At 41.0% G+C, this 25,534-nt stretch overlaps 1 protein-coding gene across 1 annotated transcript in view; it reads right to left on the bottom strand.

Annotated features, from left to right (window-relative positions):
• The window catches only part of LOC149452290 (NACHT, LRR and PYD domains-containing protein 3-like), a 92,271-nt gene extending 67,061 nt beyond the window's left edge, over positions 1-25,210 (bottom strand). Inside the window, exons 1-5 of the mRNA XM_089689586.1 lie at positions 25,120-25,210; positions 21,707-21,864; positions 18,427-18,598; positions 11,394-11,459; positions 1,135-2,845 (exon numbers count right to left, since the gene is read on the bottom strand). Coding sequence (XP_089545712.1) covers positions 1,135-2,845; positions 11,394-11,459; positions 18,427-18,598; positions 21,707-21,864; positions 25,120-25,153 — 2,141 coding nt within the window. The 5' untranslated portion in view covers positions 25,154-25,210. The remainder of the gene's footprint in view (positions 1-1,134; positions 2,846-11,393; positions 11,460-18,426; positions 18,599-21,706; positions 21,865-25,119) is intronic.
• Positions 25,211-25,534: the final 324 nt, after the last annotated feature.

Below are 25,534 nucleotides of genomic sequence, written 5' to 3' on the forward strand. Positions count from 1 at the left end.
TGCGTCCCCCACAGGGGGATCTATTTACATAGGAGCAATCTACATGGGACAACCTATGCATCCCGCCTTATGCTTCAAAATGTCGAAAAAATTACTACAATGGGGGGGGGGGTAGGGTGCTGGACACAGACCGTCCCAATGAACCTCTGGGCTAGATCAATTTTCCTCTTCCCCGGGGAGAGCACCTTCAGACACCGGCCTCAGCAATGATTTAGGCCCCAGCACAGGGATAGGGGCAACACAGGGCTCTACACTCCCCCAGGTAGCAGCTCACCTGCCCAGAATCCAAGCTACATCTGGGCGCTGTACAGGCCGGGTTTGGGCCTCGTGTAGGCCACAGTAAGCCTCAATCCTCTGGGTCTGTGGATGGGGACAGACTGGGGCCGGATCCCCCCTCCGTTCAGCAGCAGAGGTCCGTGAGGATCCGCGGTGCCAGCGGAATCCAAGCGGCTGGCCGTCGGGTCCGGATACAGTGTAGGCCAGGACAAGGGCCTCGCATGGGCTGTGATCCGCCGGGACCAATCTGGTCCAAATCCTCTCGCCGGGCAGCAGCTATCTATAGGGGTCCGCGATGGGAGCGGGACCCCTCTAATCGAAGGAAGGAGGCACATTCTAGGGAGAGGCAGCGGAGCTCTCTCCCCACACATCTGCTCCAGTTGCCATGTTGGACACACAATTTGTTTTACATTGAAATGGTGGTGAAGGAATAAAGCACCTGTCAGGTTTTTATTGCTGTCTGCACCATCAGGAGATTACCATCATCATTAAAATTGAGAGTGAAAGAAAACCCCAACTTTTGGATGGTCACCAGAACAGGAACAGAGGGGTACATTTTCAAATGGAGACACTAGTTCTGGTGACAGCCAAGGATTCCCTTCCTGTTTTGGCTATGAGACAGCATTTGGGAAATCTCTCCAATAGGACACAAATGGCAAAAAAAAAAACCTGACAGGGGTTATAACACTCCCTTACTCTATCTAAAAAAAAAGATTTACCTTTAGTTCTACATTAAGTCTTATTTGATGTATTCACATAAATATGTACATTCTGCATATAATACAAAACAGATCACACTAATAGTAAATTAAAATGTTAGGCAATACTGCAATGTGATTAATCATATTTAAAATGTACCTCATGATCTTGATGTTGTGCAGAGCTGGTATAAATTTTCTCAATCCTTCACCTGGAATATTACATGTACTTAGATTTACTTCTTCTGTCTCTCTGCAGGTTTGAAGGATAAAAGATAGCACAGAGCAGTCCAGTGGGCTGAGAGGGACATCAGAAAAGTCAACTTTGTTTGCTCCAATACATTGTGACACCAGAGTCTTATTCCTGCTCTCATGGAGATAGTAATATATACCAAAAAGCTCTTTCTTGTCTCCTATGGATTTGTCAGATCTTTGTTTTGCAATTTTCTTCTGAATCCAGGTGATGACATGCCTGGCAGCTTGCATAGACAATTCTCTTACATGAGACTTTAACATGGATCTAGTAGTAAAGTCTGAGAGACCACAGAGGAAGCGGAGGAATATTTCAGCATGGCCATCTTTGTAAGATTCAGCATCATCAAGTGTTTCCTGTAATTTGTCAGCATCATAGTTAATAAAATGGACTAACGCAGCAAAAAACTCCTGAAGAGTGAGATGTAGGAAGGTGTAATCCACATCAGGAGGCTGACCAGATTCTATCATGAAGGATGAAAATAGATGTTTATCATTTCTCACACTGAATGAGTCCAGATGACGCTCATCAAATACAATCATATGATTCATGACTCCATGTTCTGCCATCCACCCAATAGACGTCAGCAGTTCCTGGGAAGTGTGACTACCATCTTTATTCTGGCTATGATTGGCCAGAATGTTGGAGACAAAAGTCACAAAGAGTTGTGTCACTGTTTTGGGCAATGATGTCATCAACTGATCAGAATTTGTTGGTTGGGCTCTGAAGAACATTGATAACACTGTACAGATGATCCAGCAGTATGATGGGATATAACAGAAAGTGTACAGTGTGTCATTCTCCTGCACATAATGAAAAGCTCTTTCTGACAATTCCTCATTTCCAAAGAAATTTTTAAAGAAGGTCAGTCTGTCTGCATGGAGAAATCCCATGATTTCAACTATTCTCTGGAAAACACCAGTATCAACTGATGCCAGTCTGGTTGGGCGGCTGGTTATCAGCACCGAGCAACCCTTAAGAAGACTCTGCCCCACCAAACTGACCACAATCTCTCCAAAATGTGTTCTCTGTTTTGGATTAGACAATTTACTTGATCTGAAATCCATTTGACGAACACTCTCATCTAAGCCATCAAATATAAACAGAAGTATCTTTGGATCTTGTGAAATGTCTCCAATCTGAGTCCCCAGATGTGGATATTGTTGAAGAATCATCTCTTCCAAGTTGACTTCTCCCAATTTATTAAGGTCCCGGAATCTGAAGAAGAAGACAAAAGCAAATCTCTGGTAGTGTTTTTCAGTCACCCAGTCATAGACAAACTTCTGCATCAATGTGGTCTTCCCTATTCCTGGCACTCCGCTCACCATTACTGCATGTGGTACACCTAGTGACTGGTGGCTCCATCGGAACAGCCTGTTAGGGGAAATGTGTTCCAGCCCAGTCTGTGTTTTATTCAAGCATTCCTCGTGTTTTACCCCAGTCTGTATTAGCTCATTCTGGGCACGCTGCCTAAACTCATCAGTTGAGACTACAATCAGGTTCACATAACGTTCATTGATGAGGAATCTTTGTGGTTCCAGAGTGGTTCCTGGTGGTCTGTGCTCCACTAGATTCTCAGTCTTCTGCAGCAGATGCTGTTTATGCTTTTTCTGAATATCTGGGAATATAATGAATAGGATTAATGGCTCAGGTTAAAGCAGAAGCTGAAAATGTTGATATTATTAACTTTATGAACATTATAGAAGTTATCATTACTAAATTTTAAATGCTGTTGATACGGGTTACTATGTGTGGTCATCCAACATCCAGTTTTTACTTGAGACTTTTTTCTACAAAATGCATATTTCTCCACATTTTATCCTTTTAAAGACTCTGCAATTAAATGAAAAATACCCATTGGTCCTGCCAGAAATACACTTGTGTCCTGGTTTCCTCCTGTGGCAGAAAACATAGTGCCTTTTCTGAACAAAATAGCAAGAATTATGTTGTCAGCCCTGCCCAGTTTTGTTTTCTTACACTTTACTAAAAAATATATTCCCTTTATCTTATCTCTCAACATAATAGGAAGGTTTTTTTATGGTCCAAAAAGAGCTGGGAGGACTGATTTTGAAGTAACACAAGCAAGGTGCATATGACACTCACAGGATCAACTAGTACTTTTGCACTTCAAAGAGCTTTCAATTATATTTTTAAAAGACCAAAAAGGTACAAAAAGAAGTTCATTGTTAGGTATTACATACAAATTAAAGTGACCCTGTCCTTAACTCAGAGAATAGGTTTCCCAAGTTGTCTTCCAGGATAGTCCACGTAGAGCTCCTCCCACGGGACAGGAAACCCGTTACCCCACAGACAATAAAAGGCGGTAAGCCAGGCTCCAGCTTCAGTTATTAGTGTTTCCTCTGAACAGGGGTAACATGTTTCCTGGAACCATGTGGAAAAGGTGGGGGAGGGGAGTGTTTCACTTAGGATTCCCTGTCTTCTAGCCCTGCAGCACTCTCCTCTAGGGGCATTTGGAAATTTGACTGCAACAGTCTGACCCTTCCCAGGGCCCCAGGAGGGCCAGAACAGTGGTGGTATCCGTTGACAAGTAGTCCCCCTGCCTGTGGAGGAGGATAGGTGCTCTCTGTGGCCTTACTTGGCGTTTGAAGACCGCATCTTGGTGGAGTGTAGGCGACTCCATTCCGCTCCTGCCCAGGCTTCCTTGTGCAGCGAGGGCTCTGCGTTCCAAACTAGATCTGGAAGCTGTAGTGACATCACTTTTGGCGCAGCGTGACGTCATCACTGGGCGCTGGGACACTGGTTCCTGGTGCAGGGTGGATTGTTCGGGAAGCTGGAATGGAGAGACCTGTGGATTTGGATCCTTCCACGGCTGCAATTCTGGTGGTTGATTCTAGGCAAGCAAGCACCAGCTCCTCACAGGTAAAAACAATGGGGAGGGCTCCCAGTTGTATGCCTGTGTAGGTTTTATCCTGTCACATACAGCTCTTTGGGTGTTAGACTTTTTCTGATAAAGCACATTTCCTCCTTTTTTGCTAGAGCACAGGGTGTGTTATCTAGTAAGATTTATGGGGGCTCAGAGTCCTTTTCTTTTCTGCTGTTATTTTGCAGACTAAAGCTCAGGACAAGGGTCCAGACTCTGGCCCCAATAGAAGAAAATATGCAGTTTGTGCAGCCAAACTGGGATCTACGTGGAGCAAGCCCTTGTACCAGTCCTGTATTATTAGTCCTGTCAAGGAGGACTCTACCTCAGCTTGTGTCAAATTGCTGTCGTCAGTAAAGAAAGTGTTGGTAACCACGTTCAGTTCCTTCAAGACTCTGTTGGAAGATTTTAAAAATCCTACCCCACCTCCTCCTTTCTCAGAGAAGCCAACTCTTCCACAGTCATCTGTTAAATTCATGCAGGAGGTCCTATATAGAGCTTCAGGGTTGAACTCCCCATCATCTTTGGAAAGCGAGGATAGGGGAAGTTCTTCAGAGGAGGAGGAGGGAGAGATCTCGGGTGCTAGGACATCGAGGTACAAGCTCTCTCTGGATGAAGTAAATGACTTGCTGAAAGCCATTTACGAAACGTTAGAAATAGAAGAAGACAGGGTCCAGCTCTCCAGACATGACAATGTACTTTGTCTTCAGGGTAAAAAGCAGAGGGTTTTTCCTGTCCATAAATCCCTGAACGAAGCTACTGAATTGGAATGGAAGGAGCAAGGGTGCAAGCCTTTTTTTTTCTCCAACAGCCTCAAAAGAAGATTCCCCTTTGAGGAAGGGATTGAGCATCCCTGGAATAAGGAGCCTAAATTGGATGCACCCTTATCAAATGTTTCCAAAAGATCGGACCTTGCATTCAAGGACATGGGAGTCCTTAAGAACGCTATGGACAACAAAGGGGAGGTCTTTCTAAAAAAAAAGGGCTTGGGATTCTACTGTTAAGAGTCTCAAACCAGCCCTTGCTTCTACCTATGTAGCCAGAAACCTGGACTTCTGGCTGTCTCAGCTGAAGTCTCACTTAAGTGGTAGCACATCCAGAGAAGAGATTTTAAAATCTTTCCCTCTGCTCTTTAAAGTGGTTGGGTTTCTGGCAAAATCTTCTGTGGAAGCAGTAAGAATGGCAGCTAGATCATCAGCTCTGGCAAATTCCGCTAGGAGATCACTTTGGCTTGAAACTTGGCCCGGTGATTCCGCCTCCAAGGCTCAGTTGTGTGCCCAGAGCTTTATGGGAGATAACCTGTTTGGTCCTAGTTTTCAGGAGGCACTAGAGCGCATGGCTTGTAAGAAGGCTTTTCCAGAAAAGAAGAGAATGCTGGGTTTTAAGCGACTTTTTCATGGCCAAAGGCAGCAAGCCGAACAAGGCAAAGAGGCCAAGCCAAGGAAACAAAGGTAAGGGTAAAAGGAGGAATCTTGTTCAACCCTCCTCTAAAACCCAATTACTTCTTTCTCCCAGTGGGAAGATTGGAGGCCTTCCTCCCAGCTTGGGAGTCTATCACCTGCAGTCCATTTATTCTTCTTCTGATAAATGAGAATTACAGGCTGGAGTTCGATACCTTGCCCCACAAAAGATTATTGATCACGAATCTTCCTCAGGATTAGGAGAAAGCAAGTGCATTGTGCTTGCAAATAGAAGAGATGGTAGATCAGAGGGTTTTGGTCACAGTGCCGAGGGAAAAGAGGGGTCAGGATTTTTATTCTCACGTTTTCGTGGTGAAAAAACCCTCAAGCAAATTTCTGCCCGATCCTGAATTTGCGACCACTCAGCAAGTCGATAAAAGTACAAACATTTTCGTATGGAGTCAATATACTCTCTCAGGAACATCTTGCAGCAGGGTTGTTTTATGGTGACCCTAGATCTGAGAGATGCATACCTTCATGTACCCATTCATCCCTCTTATCAAAAGTACATGAGAATGGCCATCAGGTTGAAGGAGAAGGTTCTGCACTGGCAGTTTAGAGCACTCCCTTTCGGGCTATCTTCAGCCCCATGGATTTTTTTCAAAGTCCTGGGAGAAGCTCTGGCTCCACTGAGATTAAGAGGCATTTTAATAGTTTCTTATGTAGATGATCTCCTGTTAGCAGCTCCATCCGAAGAGCAGTTGCGGATGGATCTAAAGTTTACCCAGAATCACCTTCAGACACTAGGATGGGTGATCAATTGGGAAAAATCAAATAAAGAGCCATGTCAGTCGATAAGATTCTTGGCTACATCATAGACTCAACAGTTTAAAAAGTATTCTCCCTGCAGACAAACTAGACAAAGTGATGTATCAGTTTCCCTGAGGGAGATTTCGGTAGTATTAGGTCTCATGACAGCCTGTTTTCCAGCAGTTCCTTGGGCCCATTTTAATCAAAGGCCTCTACAGCATATTTTTCTCACCTTGAGAGCCTCAGAGTTCTCCTTCTGAGAAGTGTCAAGCAGTCTCTATGATGGTGGAGAATGGAAGCACATCTCTCCAAGGGGCTAGAGTGGATCTGGCCAGTTTCCCAAAGGATAACGACAGATGGCTCCTTATGGGGTTGAGGGACACACATACAAGAAATTTTGACCCAGGGCCAGTGGTCAAGAGACGAGGCCAGATATTCCTCAAACCAAATCAAAAGGGAACTCTTGGCTGTGGGACAGGCAATGATAAGATTGCCACATATACATGTGAGGTAATCTTAGCAGAACAAGTACCTGGATGTGACCGGATGTCAGTCTCTTACTATGCCTGCAGAGCAGAACTGGAGTGGGAGAGGAAAAAGCAGCACAAGGCAACAATCAGTTCATATGCTGACAAATATGCATGCTGATAGGAGGAGAAAGCATAGTGAGAAATTAGCTCATTACTGTGCTGTCTTTTTTCACTGTTCAGACTATGAACATACAGACCTGTTCACAGCACGTTTGTCAAGCTGTTTCACTCTGCATTGATCAATGCAAGAACACACAGAAACCTCTAAATCCAGTTACTACATGAACCAAAAATTTTAAAAGACAAATATCTTTATTACCTTCCCTGAATGAAAAAAATCCTCCTTCATTTGTGTCTCGCATTCTTCCCCTTCCAGGACTCTTCAGCTCACAATGGTAGGGGTTCAGTAACAGGGACCGTGCTGTCAATCCAAAAAGCAGTGGGCAGGACTAGGTATGATCAGGTGATCATGTGCAGGCTTGAGAATCAACATTGACAACACCTCTACACCTTTTTTTTATCCAAAATGTAGCACAAGCAGCCAAAACCTACATGGATTCAAAAGTAGTGCAGCAGTATTGCCACACCATCAGAGGAGGCTGCATTAGGCAGACTACACTAGCAGCATTACCAGCTACAGTGGGTATAGAAAAGATCCACCCACCTTTTACAATATTCACATTTTGTTGCTTTGCAGCCTGAAATGAAGACATAAACATTTTTTGTTTTACCCAGCTGTATTTACTCAGTTCAACTTATAACATCCAAGTGAAAGATATAACACCAACATGCCAGAATTTTTTTTTTAAATATTCAAAAACAGAATCACTGAGTTGGAAAAGGGATCACCCCCCACCCATCTTAAAAATGTCTTGTAAACTCAATCAGGTGTAGCTAATCACCTTCTAAATGGCACACAAAGCCATTTGACTTTCAACTGTGATCATTTTGATTAGCTCAGCATGAAAAGAGCTTTCCTGGAGCATTTCAGTCCATGAAGCAATCAAATCAACTATGGGTGGCAAGGCACTGTCAAAAGATTTCTGGGAAAATGCTGTGGACAGACACAAGTCAGGAGGTGGATCCCAAAAAAATTCAAAGGCTTTATCAATGCCTAGAAGCACAGTGAAGTCTATTATTAAGAAGAGGAATGTATTTGGTACAACACAGACCCTCCCTAGATCAGGACATCTCTCCAAACTGGATGAAAGAGCCAGGATGAAACTGGTCAGAGAGGCTACCAAGAGGCCTGTAGCAACTCTGAAGCAGTTGCAGGAATTGAATGACAGAGTGGTCATTGTGTGCATGAGACAATATCACAAATTCTCCACAAATGTGACTTGTATGGGAGAGTTGCAAGAAAAAAAGCCACCCCTCAAGAAAGGCCAAATGCAGTCACCACTGAGCTTTGCCAAAACACACCTTGAAGATTCTGAGGCCACATGGAAAAAGGTGTTATGGTCAGATGAGACTAAAATTTAATTATTTCACCTCAACACTAAATGATATGTCTGGCGGAAATGCAATACAGCTCACCATCCAAATAACACCATTCCTCCAGTAAAGCAAGAAGGTGGTAATCTCCTGTTATGGGTTTCTCTGCAGCAGAGACTAAAGTACTTGTCAGTATAGGAGGAAAAATGAATGGGGCAAAATACCTTCACATTCTTGAGGAAAATCTGCTGCCCTCTGCCAGAAAGTTGTCAATGCGAAGAAGGTTTACCTTCCAACATTACAATGTCCCAAGGCCCACAGAAAAAATGTTCACACAGTGGTTGGAGGAGAAAAAGGAGAATGTCCATGCATGGCCTAGTCATTGAAAATCTGTTTAATGACTTGAAGACTGTAGTCCACAATTGGTCACCATCAAATTTAACTAAATGTGAGCAGTTCTGCAAAGATAAGCGGGCAAATATTGCAAAGTTTAAATGTGCAAAGTTAGTAGTGACAAATCTCAACAAACTAAAGGCTGGAATTAAAGGAAAAGGTGGTTCAACAAAATACTGACACAAGGGGGTGATCCTATTTCCAACTCAGTGATTCTGTTTTTGAATTTTTTTTCATGTTGGTGTTATATCTTTCAATTGGATGTTATAAGCTGCACTGAGTAAATACAGCAGAATAAAACAAAAACTGTGTCTGTCTTCATTACAGGCCACAAAGCAACAAAATGTGTTCATTATAAAAGGGGGCGATTCTTCTCTATACCCACTGTATTTGTGGGACTAAATATATACAGTCAGGTCCATAAATATTGGGACATGGACACAATTCTAACATTTGTGGCTCTATACACCACCACAATGGATTTGAAATGAAACAAACAAGATGTGCTTTAACTGCAGACTGTCAGCTTTAATTTGAGGGTATTTACATCCAAATCAGGTGAACGGTGTAGAAATTACAACAGTTTGCATATGTGCTTCCCACTTTTTAAGGGACCAAAAGTAATGGGACAATTGGCTTCTCAGCTGTTCCATGGCCAGGTGTGTGTTATTCCCTCATTATCCCAATTACAGTGAGCAGATAAAAAGATCCAGAGTTCATTTCAAGTGTGCTATTTGCATTTGGAATCTGTTGCTGTCAACTTTCAAGATGAGATCCAAAGAGCTGTCACTATCAGTGAAGCAAGCCATCATTAGGCTGAAAAAACAAAACAAACCCATCAGAGAGATAGCAAAAACATTAGGCGTGGCCAAAACAACTGTTTGGAACATTTGTAAAAAAAAGGAACGCACAGGTGAGCTCAGCAACACCAAAAGACCCGGAAGACTACGGAAAACAACTGTGGTGGATGACAGAAGAATTCTTTCCCTGGTGAAGAAAACACTCTTCACAACAGTTGGCCAGATTAAGAACACTCTCCAGGAGGTAGGTGTATGTGTGTCAAAGTCAACAATCAAGAGAAGACTTCACCAGAGTGAATACAGAGGGTTCACCACAAGATGGAAACCATTGGTGAGCCTCAAAAACAGGAAGGCCCGATTAGAGTTTGCCAAACGACATCTAAAAAAGCCTTCACAGTTCTGGAACAACATCCTATGGACAGATGAGACCGACATCAACTTGTACCAGAGTGATGGGAAGAGAAGAGTATGGAGAAGGAAAGGAACTGCTCATGATCCTAAGCATACCACCTCATCAGTGAAGCATGGTGGTGGTAGTGTCATGGCGTGGGCATGTATGGCTGCCAATGGAACTGGTTCTCTTGTATTTATTGATGATGCGACTGCTGACAAAAGCAGCAGGATGAATTCTGAAGTGTTTCAGGCAATATTATCTGCTCATATTCAGCCAAATGCTTCAGAACTCATTGGACGCCGCTTCACAGTGCAGATGGACAATGACCCAAAGCATACTGCAAAAGCAGCCAAAGAGTTTTTTAAGGGAAAGAAGTGGAATGTTCTGCAATGGCCAAGTCAATCACCTGACCTGAATCCGATGGAGCATGCATTTCACTTGCTGAAGACAAAACTGAAGGGAAAATGCCCCAAGAACAAGCAGGAACTGAAGACAGTTGCAGTAGAGGCCTGGCAGAGCATCCCCAGGGATGAAACCCAGCGTCTGGTGATGTCTATGCGTTCTACACTTCAGGCTGTAATTGACTGCAAAGGATTTGCAACCAAGTATTAAGAAGTGAAAGTTTGATTTATGATTATTATTCTGTCCCATTACTTTTGGTGCCTTAACAAGTGGGAGGCACTTATGCAAACTGTTGTAATTCCTACACCGTTCACCTGATTTGGATGTAAATACCCTCAAATTAAAGCTGACAGTCTGCAGTTAAAGCACATCTTGTTTGTTTCATTTCAAATCCATTGTGGTGGTGTATAGAGCCAAAAATGTTAGAATTGTGTTGATGTCCCAATATTTATGGACCTGACTGTATATATATATATATATATATATATATATATATATACACACACACCTACTGTAAGGCTGTAGCACATATTTATTGAGATGCCACAGTTCTACTTTAGGTTTGTCAGACACTAGCTTGTAAGAACATTGAGTAACACTGCAGGCAAGATCTGGGAATGCGCTTTGTGTGTTCCCCACTATCAAGTGACAGACCCAAATCTCCTCTATCAATCAGGAACAAATCAGTATGATTCCCAGCCCTGTGATCACTATGCAATCTCTGACATGGTGATCATAGTCTTTTTCACAAACGCACCCATCGGCTTCAGCTGTCACACAGACAGAAGAATTTTGAAAACTGAAGGCCGAAGGCTGCTGTTGTTAAAGGGCAATACAGTTGTCCATTGGGGAGGAACAGTTTTACAGATTCATTTCCTGCAATGAGCTTCTGGACTTGGAATAAAATGCCACGTTAAAGAATTCTGATCCTGGTATAACCAGAAGACTGACCTCGGGATCCAGTGTAATCAATGTACCAATACTATCAATAATTTGATCCAGAAACCTTCAGTGGAGTAGATGGAACCAAAGAAGTGTAAAAATTCCAACACCATCTCAGCACCTTACACAAAATGGAGTCATGTGATTTATCAGATACCTTTTATTACGGGCTTTATTTACCTTTCAGATGTGGAGTCAATGAGTGTCCAAATTCATCCAACAGAATCTGTTTCACCAGATCCTTACCTATAAAGAGAAATATAAGTATAAGTTATGGGTATAAGTCATACATGATTGAAGCTGACCTTTCACATTTACCAAACTACACATTAAAATTATGTCTAAACAGCCGAATATAACTAATCCTATGTTACATTTAACATGTCAGAGTTTTCCATATTCTGACCATATATAAATATTCAAAAGTAATCCAATTAAGATTGCGTTCTGAATGAGTGGTTGGAACACATATCATTGATATACTAGTAATTTTTTTATCTTAAAGTGTACTAACCCTTCTGCTGTTGGAGGCAATTTTATGTTCTTTGCACACGTTAGTCTGCACATTCTAGGACAGAAAGTGGGCCAGGAATACAGAACAGCTCTCTCTCTATCTCCATAACGTAAACAAGAGGTGCTCTTTATGCCATAGAAAGAAATGGTCAAGGGTGACAAGATTGCAGAGTGCACAGGACAGGACTGGAATCTGGTAGGATAAACAGGTATTTTCTGTATTGCAGCACTCACCCCCGAAGGGGCCACTGAATTGTACTGGGGCCCTTCTGCCCTGCACCTGTGATGACCCATCTCTTTCCAGGACCCGAAAACATTGACACACCTTGAAGGTTTAAAATGAGCTTTATTTAATGGCAAAGCCCTATAAAGGAATGGGTTAATTAAAAAGAGTTTACAATATAACAAGGTAGGAACCTTGTTAAGTGACAATTCACAGGTTGTCACAGTTTGTTCACCACATCCGCCATGGGAAGCAACTGGTGCAAAAACATGCACTAGGCAGGTGCTGGTGAGTGATACTGGCATGTATTTGCAGATTAATGACAATCCAACACTGTACAGCAGTACAATTGACGTTTGTAATGGCAATACAGCCTACCTACTACCTAATGCAACTCTCTACATAGTCCCACTAGGCAGTGGGACTATGTAGACAGTTGATGGGGCCCTTGCAGTGGAGTGCTCAGTAAAGTAACAAGATAAATAATAATTGCAGGACTGAAAAAAAAAAAATCTAAAATGATAACAATTTCAGTAACCTTCTCACTAAACGTATCAAAGTCTTTATCAATTACAGGTCCATTTAAGAGATCATTTCATAGAAAGAAAAATGTTCCTCAGATGATCCTGGATCCTTCCCTTCTTATTCATTTAGGTAAATTGCCAACTCACCAGAGGTAGAGGCTGTCTTACTCAAAAGTGAAGCATAAATGCAATTTATTACTGTTTACAGCAACTTCTGAATTGGCATTCCAGTCATTTGGCTTGTAGTAGACTACATCCTCTACTCATCTGATTAGGGCTCAATAGGCATTCAAGAAAAAAAAAGAAGGCCATATAGTGTAGGATTTCACTCACACCACATTTACAATCACCAGTGTTTTAAATGTGATACTGTGATAAAAGTTTATATCCAAAATACTTCCTACACCGGAGTTCGAGCTGTTTTTGTGGTTTTTAAAATTCAGCAGCTGCAAAAACTGTAGCTGCTGACTTTTAATAAACACACACTTACCTGTCCTGGAGTCCAGCGATGTACTCACCAGCGACGTCCCTTCTCTCTTCCACATCGCCGGCATCTCAACTGTGGGGACCAGGCTGTAACAGCTTGCGACTTGCCTCTTTATGAGTCCAGCAGTCAAAGAACCGGAAACACCTAAATGTTCCTGCGCTGGGAGAGGTCCAAAAAACAGTTAATGGACTGCAGTCAAATCTTGGCCCTCATGGGATGCACAGGCATTGCTGCCCTCAACAGACTGGGGAAGTCTAAAGACACTGCAATAATAAACAAACAGAAGGTGCACTGACCTAGTGCATTAACCTTTAAAAATTAACTGGTAAGTATTATACTTACAAGTGGATAAAAGTATATGTTCATCTTGGAAGCAACACAAAGCAATCCTCAAATCGTAAGGATGTAACAGAATGATGGAAACTCAACAGGCTGACACGTTTTCAGGAAGGAAGATGACCGAACTTCCAACTCACTTTGCCACGGCAAACTGTGCTGGAGGTGGGAGCGGATACCTGTCAAAACCAGGTACCTGCTCCCCCCCACAAAAGGTGCCAAATATGGCAGTAGGGGGGGAGCCAAACAAGCAGAGGTTCCACTTTTGGGTGTAGCTCTGCTTTAAGAAGTGCGCATTCACTGACCGTATATGCTGTCCGGTGAGTGTGCAACAGAATAGCATTTCAAGTAGATCAGATGCAGGTAGCAAATATCTGTCTCAATCTTCTATTTTCTTCCACGGAGGAGTACTGTCTTGCTCTTGTACTCAAACATCACCATAAGGCAAAAAAAACAAAACCTCCATATAGTGTAACATTTATTAAACTCTTCAAGTAGCAACAAAGCATTAAAAATGTACAGTAAAATACTGCATAAAAACTAAAAATGCAGCTGGCACTTACATCAACCACCGCCACTCGAATAATTGGTGTGGTGGTGCAACTTTTCACTCTCTGTGTCACCCTACATGTGTTCCACACCGCTGTGCATCCTCAGGGACCTCTGGTAAATGTCGCCACCATAATAACATAGCCTATTACTTCCGGTTTAGTGGCATGCTTATGGAGTATAATCAGGACTCAGCAGTCACCATTTTGTTGTAGACCAACCCTTATTTGGTGATATCCTATGTTTAGTTTTCAGAATTTGCTCCTCTGTTTAGTTTTTGTTTTTCCTTATTTGTGATATACTTTATTGCGACTTACTGTAATGGTGCCAGATAGACTATTATTATGTTGAAAAAATTATGTTTTACTTTAGTGGTACTTCTATACTGCCACTAAATGGTGGTAGATTCATCACCACTGCATTCGATTAGTTGCATTAGCATTATCTTTATTAGTGATCTGGTTGATATTTGTTTTTTTTAATTCTTTTAATTCTTCTTTATTAAGTTTGAACTGCAGTTGATATCTTGTCAACATTCTAGTAAATCTCTTTATTTTTTATTAGAATTTCTTTTCTTTATTTAGTATCAACTTTCTATGGTTTGGTCCATAACAAAATGCCAACCACTGAGTCCTCCATTGTACTCTATAATCATGGTACCAAACTGGAAGTGATGTAAAATTACGGTCCAGTTATAGGCTACATTAGCATGGAAATCAGAATGAAAACAAATGCGCTGGGGCTCTGTTGGATGTGATAATAACTTAGCAGCTAGCACAAGTGTAAGAGCAGTGCAAAGATAAATTAAAATGTATGTGCAATACCATCGTGGAGTACAAATATATCAAACTGAAAACATAAAATAAAGGAATCCAAATGGGAAGCCAACCACTGTGAATTCAGTGGTTCTTCTATTACGAGGGAAATGACAGAGGTGGATACCAAACACCACCAAACTTCTTAATGATGAACTGCACAGCACCTCGGTGTACAACCTCGGTGAGGGAGGCTCACCAGAATAATATGACCCCCAATTAGGAGTGGTCAACCAGCACTTATGTTTCAGTCCAAGATATCCAGCTTTCTTCAAAACCACACGTCAAATGATGGTACTGCTGTGTTATATCAGATCACTGTGCATATATACTCCGCTGGACAAGGTATCATGAAAAAGAAAAAAATATGCTCTCTATAGTGTAATCCTAATTTAATCTTGGAAATGCACTAAGAATGAAAAGATGACAACCATGCACTTCATATCACATAAACAACTCATATTCCAAAATCCATAACGGCCATGGTGGGACCATGTTTGCGTAGTGGCATGTGTTCCATCTCTGCCCTACTAGTTTTGTCAAAGATGACATCGTTAGGAGCATGGAACACATGCTGCTACTAGTTTCATCAAAGATGACATCAGGAGCATGGGACACACACTGTTACTCATCCCTTTTATACAGAAAATCACAAGAAGGAAGACATCCTAACTAGAGCAGAGTGCGCAGGGCAGAGATTGATAGTTAACCCTGCATACAAATTGCAGTGCCAAACATTCAGCGCCATCTCATGAATAGTACTATAGCAATATAAAAGTGTTGACAACAACTATAATGCCCCATCTTGTCATCAAAAGTAAAATTGACTACAAAAAATTAAAAATAAGTGCAGAAAATAACAAATACAATAACAAAAATCAACATCATAATAATCTAATATAATCTAAGAAGGATATCTTGAAATGATACATAAGAGCTGGTTAACCACTCTTAGTTGGGGGTCATATGATTCTGGTAAGCCTCCCTCTGTTGTACACTGAGGTGCTGTGTGGTTCATCATTACGGAGTTTGGTGATGTTTGGTATCCATCTCTGTCATTTCCCTCATAATTGAGTGAATAACATGGTGGGGGGCAATTACTGCTGCAGAGAGCCATACATGGGATTGGTTCCAGTAATTCCCCACTTGCAGCACTCATAACCCTCCCTGTGCACCATATGTTTCCCTCTGCTGACCAGGCCCCCCCTGTGTGCCCCCACCCCTGTAGTGCTGCTGGCTTGCTTCCTCTACTTTCCACCGGCAACTGCAGTCACGCAAAAGGGTCCTTGAGAATGGAGAGTGAGGGAAGGGTACAGTAAATATGTCACATTTACCAATCCCTTGCTTTCCTGAATGAACATAACGAGTGATTGGTACTGATCATTCATAACTGAAGCACAGTACACTGTTTTTTGTTTTTTTCTGAGGGGCCCTGTCAGCATGGCTGTATGGGGCCCCATGGTTTCTAACAGCTGTGGCACCCATCAGTGCTGCCAGACAGTGCAGCCACATCAGTGCTTCCTCAACAATTCACATCAGTGCTGCCTAACAGTGTTACTTACTTGTTTGCAAAATTTTATAATAGAAACAAAGAAAAACTTTTATTTTTTTTAATTATTTGCGCTTTTTTCATTTATAGTGCAAAAAATAAAACACACAGGGGTCATTAAATACCACCAAAAGAAAGCTCTATTTGTGTGAACAAAATGATAAAAATTTAGTATGGGTACAGTGTTACATGACCGTGCAATTGTCAAAGTGTGCCAGCCCTGAAAGCTGAAAAATTGGCCTGGGCAGAAAGGGGGTAGAAGTGCCCAGTAGGCAAGTGGTTGAGTGTGGTGGAGGAAGCCTTTGGATATGCACGTTATCACAGTATCACATTTAACCCACTGGCGATTCTAAATGTGGTGTGAGTGAAATCCTACACTATATGGTCTTTTTATTTCTTGAATGCTTTTTGAGCACTAATCAGATAAGTAGAGGACATTGTCTACTACAAGCCGAATGACTGGAATGCCAATTCAGTAGTTGCTGTTTATTGCATTTATGCTTCACTTTTGAGTAAGACAGCCTCTACCTCTGGTGAGTTGGCAATTTACCTAAAATGTACAAGAAGGGAAGGATTTAGGATCATCTGAGGAACATTTTGTTCCTATGAAATGATATTTTAAAGGGATCTGTAACTGATAAGGACTTTGATACGTTTAGTGAGAAGTTACTGGACTTTTTAATATTTTAAATGTTATTTTGTTTTGTTTTTTCAGCGCTGCAATTATTATTTATTTTGTGTTATAACTTTGTATATTAACTTATATTGCAAGCTGCTCATCTAGAAGTTTATTGCTTGTTGTAGCTTTTTATAATGTTTTTCTTGTCTATCAAAAAAAAAAAACAAGATGGTGGCTGGAAGCCTCTCACCACTGATGGTCCTGAGGGGTTCCTCAGTGGCTGTAGAAAAGGTCTTTCCTCTCCAGCCAGCTCTCTGCTGCTTTAGCAGGTAGCTGGAACACGTAGTCACTGTAAGTAACTGAAATGCACTGGAATGGAAGCACGGTCTCTCCTTCCTCACTGCAGACATAGCATAGCAGTAGTCCAAGGTCTGGTCCCTGCACACAGTCTTGCATGTAATTCAGGTGCAGCACATTTTTCCTATCAGAGCAGATCCTCTGGCAACAACAAGTGGTCAGCAGCTCAGAACAACAGTGGATTCTTGCAGCCCTGAGCCCTGTAACCTAGGTTCACACCTAAGCATTTTCTGCAGCATTTTGCAAAAACACAGCACAGTCCATTTAACATGTTTTCCTAAGGGACATGTTCACATCTGAGCGTTTTCACCGGGTGTGTTATTTGGAAAGGATCAGGGACTTTTTTTAAACGCAAAAAGTTGCGTTATTGGTTCTATAGGCTTCAATGGAAATGCTGCAGAAAAGCATGTATTGTGTTTTGCTGCATTTTGCATTTGAAATCTGCCTAACAAAAAAAAGAAGAAAAAGCAAAATGCATAAAAAATGCAGCAAAAACACACCACAAAACACAATGCAGAAACGACTCAAACGCAAGCTGCATAGGTGTGAACCTAGTCTCCTAACACAGGCTTCCAGGCTAACACTCTGTGGGCACACACAAAGCACAGATCAGCATCCAGGCTTTAATCTGGGCGCAGCGTTGCATGACCGTGTAAATGTCAGCTAAAGTAACGCAGCGTCGTATTGCAACAAATGGCCAGGTCAGGAAGGGGTGTAAATCCTCAGTAGGGCAAGTGGTTAAAATTGGTATAACTAATCACCTTCAGTAAAGCATTTAACTTTTTTATGGTTTACTTACATTTTCCATTTTGTTATAACACCTCCATTTCAATGTGCAGTAAGTGTAATTTTCTACAACATAAAGTTGTTTCCTTATAATCCAACACAATTTCAGAATGAAAAAATTTTGTAGTTAGGAGACCGAACATGCTGTCCAGATAAAGAGGGAGGGGAGTAATGTGGTCAGATAGTTTACATTGCTCAAATTGGGCATTAGTAGAAATCCTGTCTATACTATGAGAAAAGACACATTCCAAACTGACAGTGAGGTTTTGTATGGAAATGGGAACAAATCAAAATCTATCAAAGAGGTAAAGAGAGGAAAACAAAGATAGCGGAGAGGCCTTCTATGTACTGTGATTTATCACTGACAATGCACTTACAGTAGAGTGTATCATTATTTTGGGATAATTGGTGTCAATCTTTTTTGCAAAGTTAAGTAAAATCAAAAAATGTTTTACCCATTTGTGTGATCTCATCCAGAACTGCCAATAAATTAGGATGAGGATGATTGTTTTGTAGTGCATAGAGACATTCCCAGAGTCCAATCACACCTTCTCTTCCCCGTTTCTGAATATCTTTTAACACATTTTGAGAGAAGTAAGACGGGTCGGTTTCCATTGATAGGTATTTCTGAAAAATATATCTTATTATTGTTCCATTTCTGGAGTTAAAAATATTCTTTGAACTCTTTTTTTAGAAAAAACAAAAATGATTCTGGTTGCTTTAAACATTCAATTCAGAAAATAAATATTATCGCAAGAAAGTTGTAATGGGCAATGTTAATTTTGATGCCAAAAATATTTTGGCTGACTAAATTACAAACTTTTAGTAAAATATGACTAAAACTAAAAATTCTGATCACCAAAATACAACTAAAACTAAAAATGTCTAAATCGGAATTTGACAATAAAACACTGGTTACATATCACAACGGTTATATCTGTGCTTTAGTGCAGGTTCAAACCCTTTCACGCCTAAGGGTAAAACAAATCTTAAAGCCTAAGTAAAATTTTACAACTTTGACATGTGTTAGTAAAACCGTCCATATCACCACAACTACTTTGTACATCCAGGTGGATTATACCTTGTTTTTTTTTTTAGGACAAATTGGGCTTTCATTTGGTGGTAATGAAAGCCCACCATCTCCATTAACCATTCTTCCTCAGGGAAGGGATACTGCTCTACAATTGTCAATAGTTACACTTTTTTGCATATTATTTCTAATCCAAGAATTGGATTTACAAGTTTTACATACCACTTGGCATGCCAAGTAATGATCTCATCCTACATTGGGGGGGGCTCATTCTCCAAAAACACAGCAAAGCATTCTCAGTTTGATCGTTTTTTGTGGTATGTAAAACTTGTAAAGTTGGTTTTCCAATTCTTGGATTAGAAATAATATGAACAAAAAGTGTAACTATTGATAATTGTTGTTGTAGAGCGGTATCCCTTCCCTAAGGAAGAATCTGCGTTAAAGTATTCAAAACGCATTGCATATAGGCTGAATGCACTTGAAGTTCCCTCAAATGAGATTGCAAGATGAATATCAGCTTCAAGATATATCACTAATTTTTCTATGCAATAATTACTAATATTATCAAGCAAGTATACTTTCAAGAATTGTTATACTCTATGGGGGAAATGTGTACTGATGTGTCAAATAAAATGTCAAATTTTCTTTTTTTAAAAATTGTCTGATTTATGTATTTTAAGGTTGCCTTAAAAATCCCACCAAATGTAAGGTATAAATCTCTTTGTTAGAAAAATAGGGATGATGACAACCACACCCTAGGTTATACTGGATGACTCTCTTATCCACACAAATCACTAGGGTACTTCCATGAAAGGAACATTTGGTTGTATTTTTCCCCAAAACTACACCTGAATTGTCTGATAATTGCAGCACTAACATTGATCCTATTGTGGGAACTGAACTAACTTGAATACACCAATTGGGCGGCATGCTCTCCCAGCATGAACCAAACCCACCAGGCCCTAAAACATAACTTTTAATTCATTTTATTAAAGCTTGTGCAAAAAATGTCATGTGTTTAACATAATTCTTTTGAGACAGCACATTAGGTTCTTTGAAAAAGTGTAAACCACTGAAAAAAAGTGGTTTACACTTTTTCACTTTAACTCATCACTGTGAACCAGATAACCATCATACATACAAGTGTTCAGGATAGATAAGATTAGACCCTTTCATGACATAGCAGATATCTCCCATTGACTTTATTTGAACTATCTAAAGACAGTCGCTGTCACTGTACCAACATAGATGACTTGCACCCTAATTCTGGTAAACTAGTAGTAAACAGCCCCGACATGGCTACCACTGTCATATGTAATGGAGGTATTTATTTATTTTAGGTACATATATATATATATATATATATATATATATATATATATATATATATATATATATATAAAATGTATTTATATATTATATATATTACACACACTATACATTCAGGTCAGTCCCTAACCCTTAAGGGGCATACAATCTAAGGTCTCTAACTTACATTTATACATACACATACTGGGGCCAATTACCTTACCAGCATGTCTTCGGAGTGTGGGCGGAAACCCACGCAGGCACAGGGAGAACATTGCAAACTCCAGGCAGGTGGTGCCATGATTGGGATTCGAACCATCGACCCTAACGAGTACTAACCAATCAGCCACTGTGCTGCCCGAGTTTATATATACATATAAAGATATATATTTCTATTCCATTTTATCAGTAATACTTTCTTCTGCATTAGCATATTGTAAACAGTACAATGTGGTAGAAGGTTGTACAGACAAAAGATCCCTTATCCAATCCTTATTAATTTCCCTCCTTTGACTGAATCACATTTCCCCAATCAAGTCCATCCCCATCAGTCTGGTTTTACACAGGTGAGTTTGTGTGAGAGACCTCTCAGAGGCCAGTAGCTAGAAGATGGCAGGACCTTGAAGTTAAGATCCACTGATCTCTGACGCCCATGTCTTACCCTGTCAGGGAATGCCTGCACAATTAATTTGGCCAGCTAAATCGATCAAAACACAGTGCCTACAAAATAAAAATTTATAATAATTAAATTATTTTGAGTTATTTTGCTAAGCAAAAATCTTTAGAAGCTGATTGGCTACCATGCACAGCTGCACCAGATTCTGAGTGCTCCAATTAAACCCTAGGTTCACACCTAAGCATTTTCTGCAGCATTTTGCAGAAATGCAATACAGTCCATTTAACATGATTCATATGTGACATGTTCACTTCTGCATGTTTTCACCTAGTGCGTTTTTTGAAAAGAATCAGGGACTTTTTTGATCGCAAAAAAGTTGCGTTTTTGGTTCTATAGACTTCAATGGAAACGCTGCAGAAAAGCATGTAGTGCATTTTGCTGCGTTTTTTTTTATACAGTTTTTCATGCGTTTTGCATTTTAAATCTGCCTAGCAACAAGAAAAATTAAAAAAACCCACAAAACATAAAAATCGCATAAAAAAACCACAGGGGCAAAAACGCAACGCAAAACGCAATGCAGAAATGGTTAAAATGCAACCTGCATAGGTGTGAACCTAGCCTTAGCAAATCAACCCCATAGTATGTTCAGTGGTTTATGATCAGCAGGAAGTGACATGGTGTACAATTGTTAGGAACTGGGGTAATCTATGTTTACAACTGTGACTTGAAGTCCCCTTTTACATATGTTGCTGTAGGTAATTTAGAAATATATTTTTCTTACGTCTGTGTTTAAAACATTCCGAGCTTTTAGTTCTACCAGGACGGCATGAGGATCAATCTTCTCCAGGACGTAGGTCAGATCACCTTCGTAATATTCGTATATCTTCCTCAGTGATGAATCATCATTTTTACACAGCTGCCGGCAGAAGTCCTTGATGTCTTTTAAAAAAACACACAGAAATACATTGCTGGAATTAATTCACATTTTTTATAAAGCAGACAAAGACTTGTATCTCACTAGATTACTCCTTTGCAACTGGGGAAGGGAGCATCGGAGATGGCAATCACTATAAGGATCAATACACTAACTGCCATGTGATTGGGGATTTATATTTGTACATCCAAGCTAACTTGATTTGAACCCTTACTGAGAGCTACTGCCCATCAGGGTTGTCTGTGACTGAGGGCTTTAAATGTTTTTTTAAAAAAAGTAAAAATACAGTAAAAAGCACAGTTCTGGCTGCAATACTCAACTCCAGTAATGCCCCCTGCAGTATTTCCTTTTTAAAACACTAGATGGTGCTAAGAATGATGCCCAGCTTTTTTAATCCCACTTTCTGTGAGCCCAGGGGTCAAGGACCTGCCTCCTTGTAGTGACATAAGACCCCTTGGCCTCCCTTGATTTACATGAGAATGCTGCAGAGAGTATTCTACATCATTCAGGACCTGCCCACTGCTGAGAGCAAAAGAGGAACAGGATGAAACCATGTGCTCTGATGGGCACTGATATGTGGCATTGATGTGAACTGATATGTGGCACTGATGGAGCTACACTGCCCTGATGATCAGTGTACATGTCCCCCCTGAGAAATGCCACTTACCGACTCTCCTCTCGCGATGTCAGCATGAGGAGAGGACTGCCGATAACTAGCATTTCTTATTTGCATGCGATCAGCTGTGATTGGAAACAGCTGATCACATGATAGAGCCTACATCATCAACTCTTTAATGCGATTGGTGATCTGCTGTGTCCCCGGGGGCACGCATGTGCAGTTAGAGTGGGAGGAAGTCATATGATATCCTCCCATAACGAGAGAACCACCGCCCTCCTGTCATTTCCCTATATGGCGAGCGGGGGGTGGTAAAGGTTTATTTCTCTGGTGGACATCAGAATATGTTTTATTACCTCTGCATTCTACTTTTAAGTGTATAAGGATTTACAGTACTATTTTATGATGCTTCATTTGATACTGTTAGAAAAAAGGCCCAATAATTCCTTGCTTTAATCTCCAAATTATTAGAGGTTATACATAGGTTAAAGTAGATCTAAACTTTTAAAAGACGTGATTTTGCACACCTGTGCCGCCCTGTAGCAGTATCTCTGCTATAGGGCGGTTGGGAAGCGGTTAAAGGATAATGCACTAGGCCAGTGCGCCCTCTGTTTATTATTATTATTGCAGTGCTTCTAGATTCCCCCAGTCTTGTGAGGGCAGCAAGGTGAGTGCATCCCATGAAGGCCAAGATTTGATGGCAGCCCATTAATCCTTTTTGGCCTACTCCCCAAGCACAGGAGGATTTAAATTCTTCCAGTTTTGTCAATGTAAGTTAGGGACCTTTGACTGTCGTCCCTTGAGGGTTAGGGACTGATAAGAATGTACAATAAGTATGTAAGTACAAAAATTGATGGTGCTATATAAGTACCTAAAATAAAATATAGATAACTTGTTAAATAATCTTTGCAAGGCTAATACACGGATGAAGAGACAGATTCAGTATTTGATGCTCCATATACAGGTTAAACTCGAAAAAGTAGAATATCGTGCAAAAGTTCATTTATTTCAGTAATGCAACTTAAAAAGGTGAAACTAATATATGAGACAGACTCATTACATGCACAGCAAGATAGTTCAAGCCGTGATTTGTCATAATTGTGATGATTATGGCTTTACAGCTCATGAAAACCCCAAATCCACAATCTCAGAAAATTAGAATATTACATGCAATCAATAAAACAAGGATTGTACATAGAACAATATCGGACCTCTGAAAAGCATAAGCATGCATATGTACTCAGTACTTGGTTTGGGCCCCTTTTGCAGCAATTACTGCCTCAATGCGGCGTGGCATGGAAGCTATCAGCCTGTGGCACTGCTGAGGTGTTATGGAAGACCAGGATGCTTCAATAGCGGCCTTCAGCTCTTCTGCATTGTTCGGTCTCATGTCTCTCATCTTTCTCTTGGCAATGCCCCATAGATTCTCTATGGGGTTCAGGTCAGGCGAGTTTCCTGGCCAATCAAGCACAGTAATCCCACGGTCATTGAACCAGGTTTTGGTGCTTTTGGCAGTGTGGGCAGGTGCCAAGTCCTGCTGGAAAATGAGGTCATCATCCCCAGAAAGCTCGTCTGCGGAAGAAAGCATGAAGTGCTCCAAAATCTCCTGGTAGACGGCTGCATTGACCCTGGACTTAATGAAGCACAGTGGACCAACACCAGCAGATGACATGGCTCGCCAAATCAACACAGACTGTGGAAACTTAACACTGGACTTCAAGCATCTTGCAGGGTGTGCCTCTCCATTCTTCCTCCATACTCTGGGTCCTTGGTTTCCAAAGGAGATGCAAAAGTTGCTCTCATCAGAAAAAAGGACTTTGGACCACTGATGAACAGACCAGGTCTGTTTTTCTTTAGCCCAGGGAAGATGCTTCTGACGTTTGTTGTTCATGAGCGGCTAGACAAGAGGAATACGACATATGAAGCCCATGTCCAGGATCCGTCTGTGTGTGGTGGCTCTTGATGCACTGACTCCAGCCTCAGTCTACTCCTTGTGAAAGTCCCCAACACTTTTGAATGACCTTTTCCTGACAATCCTCAGCAGGCTGCGGTCATCCCTGCTGCTTTGATACCGCATTTTGGGAACATCCACCTTCATTTGCAATTACCTTTTGAGGCTTTCCCTCCTTATGGAGGGTGTCAATGATGGTTTTCTGCACAACTGTCAGGTCAGCAGTCTTTACCATGAGTGTGATTCCTACTGAACCAGACTGAGAGACCATTTAAAGGCTCAGGAACCCTTTGCAGGTGTTATGGCTTAATTCGCTGATTAGAGTGGGACACTATGAGTCTAGAATATTGCCCCTTTTCACAATATTCTAATTTTCTGAGATTGTGGATTTGGGGTTTTCATGAGCTGTAAGCCATAATCATCACAATTATAACAAATCACGGCTTGAACTATCTTGCTTTGCATGTAATGAGTCTATCTCATATAATAGTTTCACCTTTTAAGTTGCATTACTGAAATAAATGAACTTTTGCACGATATTCTAATTTTTTGAGTTTTACCTGTAATTAATATTTCCCTATAACTGAACATATAAATGAAAGACAAGACAAAGGTTTTTGGATTATGGAAGCAGGTTTGGAGGTCCTAAGCAAAATGTAAATTAAAGACAAACATTGACTGATCTCTGATTACCCGGAATGGTGACCTTTTTTCGCCAGTCCGCCATCTTTTTGCATGCTCTCAGTTCTTCTACGGCAGAATTTCAGTCATTTCTGGAACACCTAGACAAAGAAAAGCATTGTGAATGTTTTTTCCTTGATTGGGATTCATTCTGGAGAACACATCTCAACTAAAAGGTTGTTTGGCTTTTAAGCCATTTAAGCTAGGAGTCCATTAAATTTGGTGAGTGTGAACCATACCGGAAGGTGATCATGGATGGTGTGGGCACATTGAATTTTATTTGAGACAGTGGACTTTATTAATTATATAAATATACCAGGGGCAGACTGACAACTCATGGGGCCCCCGGGCAATAGGGGATCATGGGGCCCCTGTGCACTTGCCAAAAATCAAAAAAGCCTATGAAAAAAAGGTACCAGGGGCATCT

This window comes from Staurois parvus, unplaced genomic scaffold (assembly GCF_062004578.1).
Source record: "Staurois parvus isolate SC_StPar_1 unplaced genomic scaffold, SC_StPar_1.0 ptg000486l, whole genome shotgun sequence".
Taxonomy (NCBI): Eukaryota; Metazoa; Chordata; class Amphibia; order Anura; family Ranidae; genus Staurois; species Staurois parvus.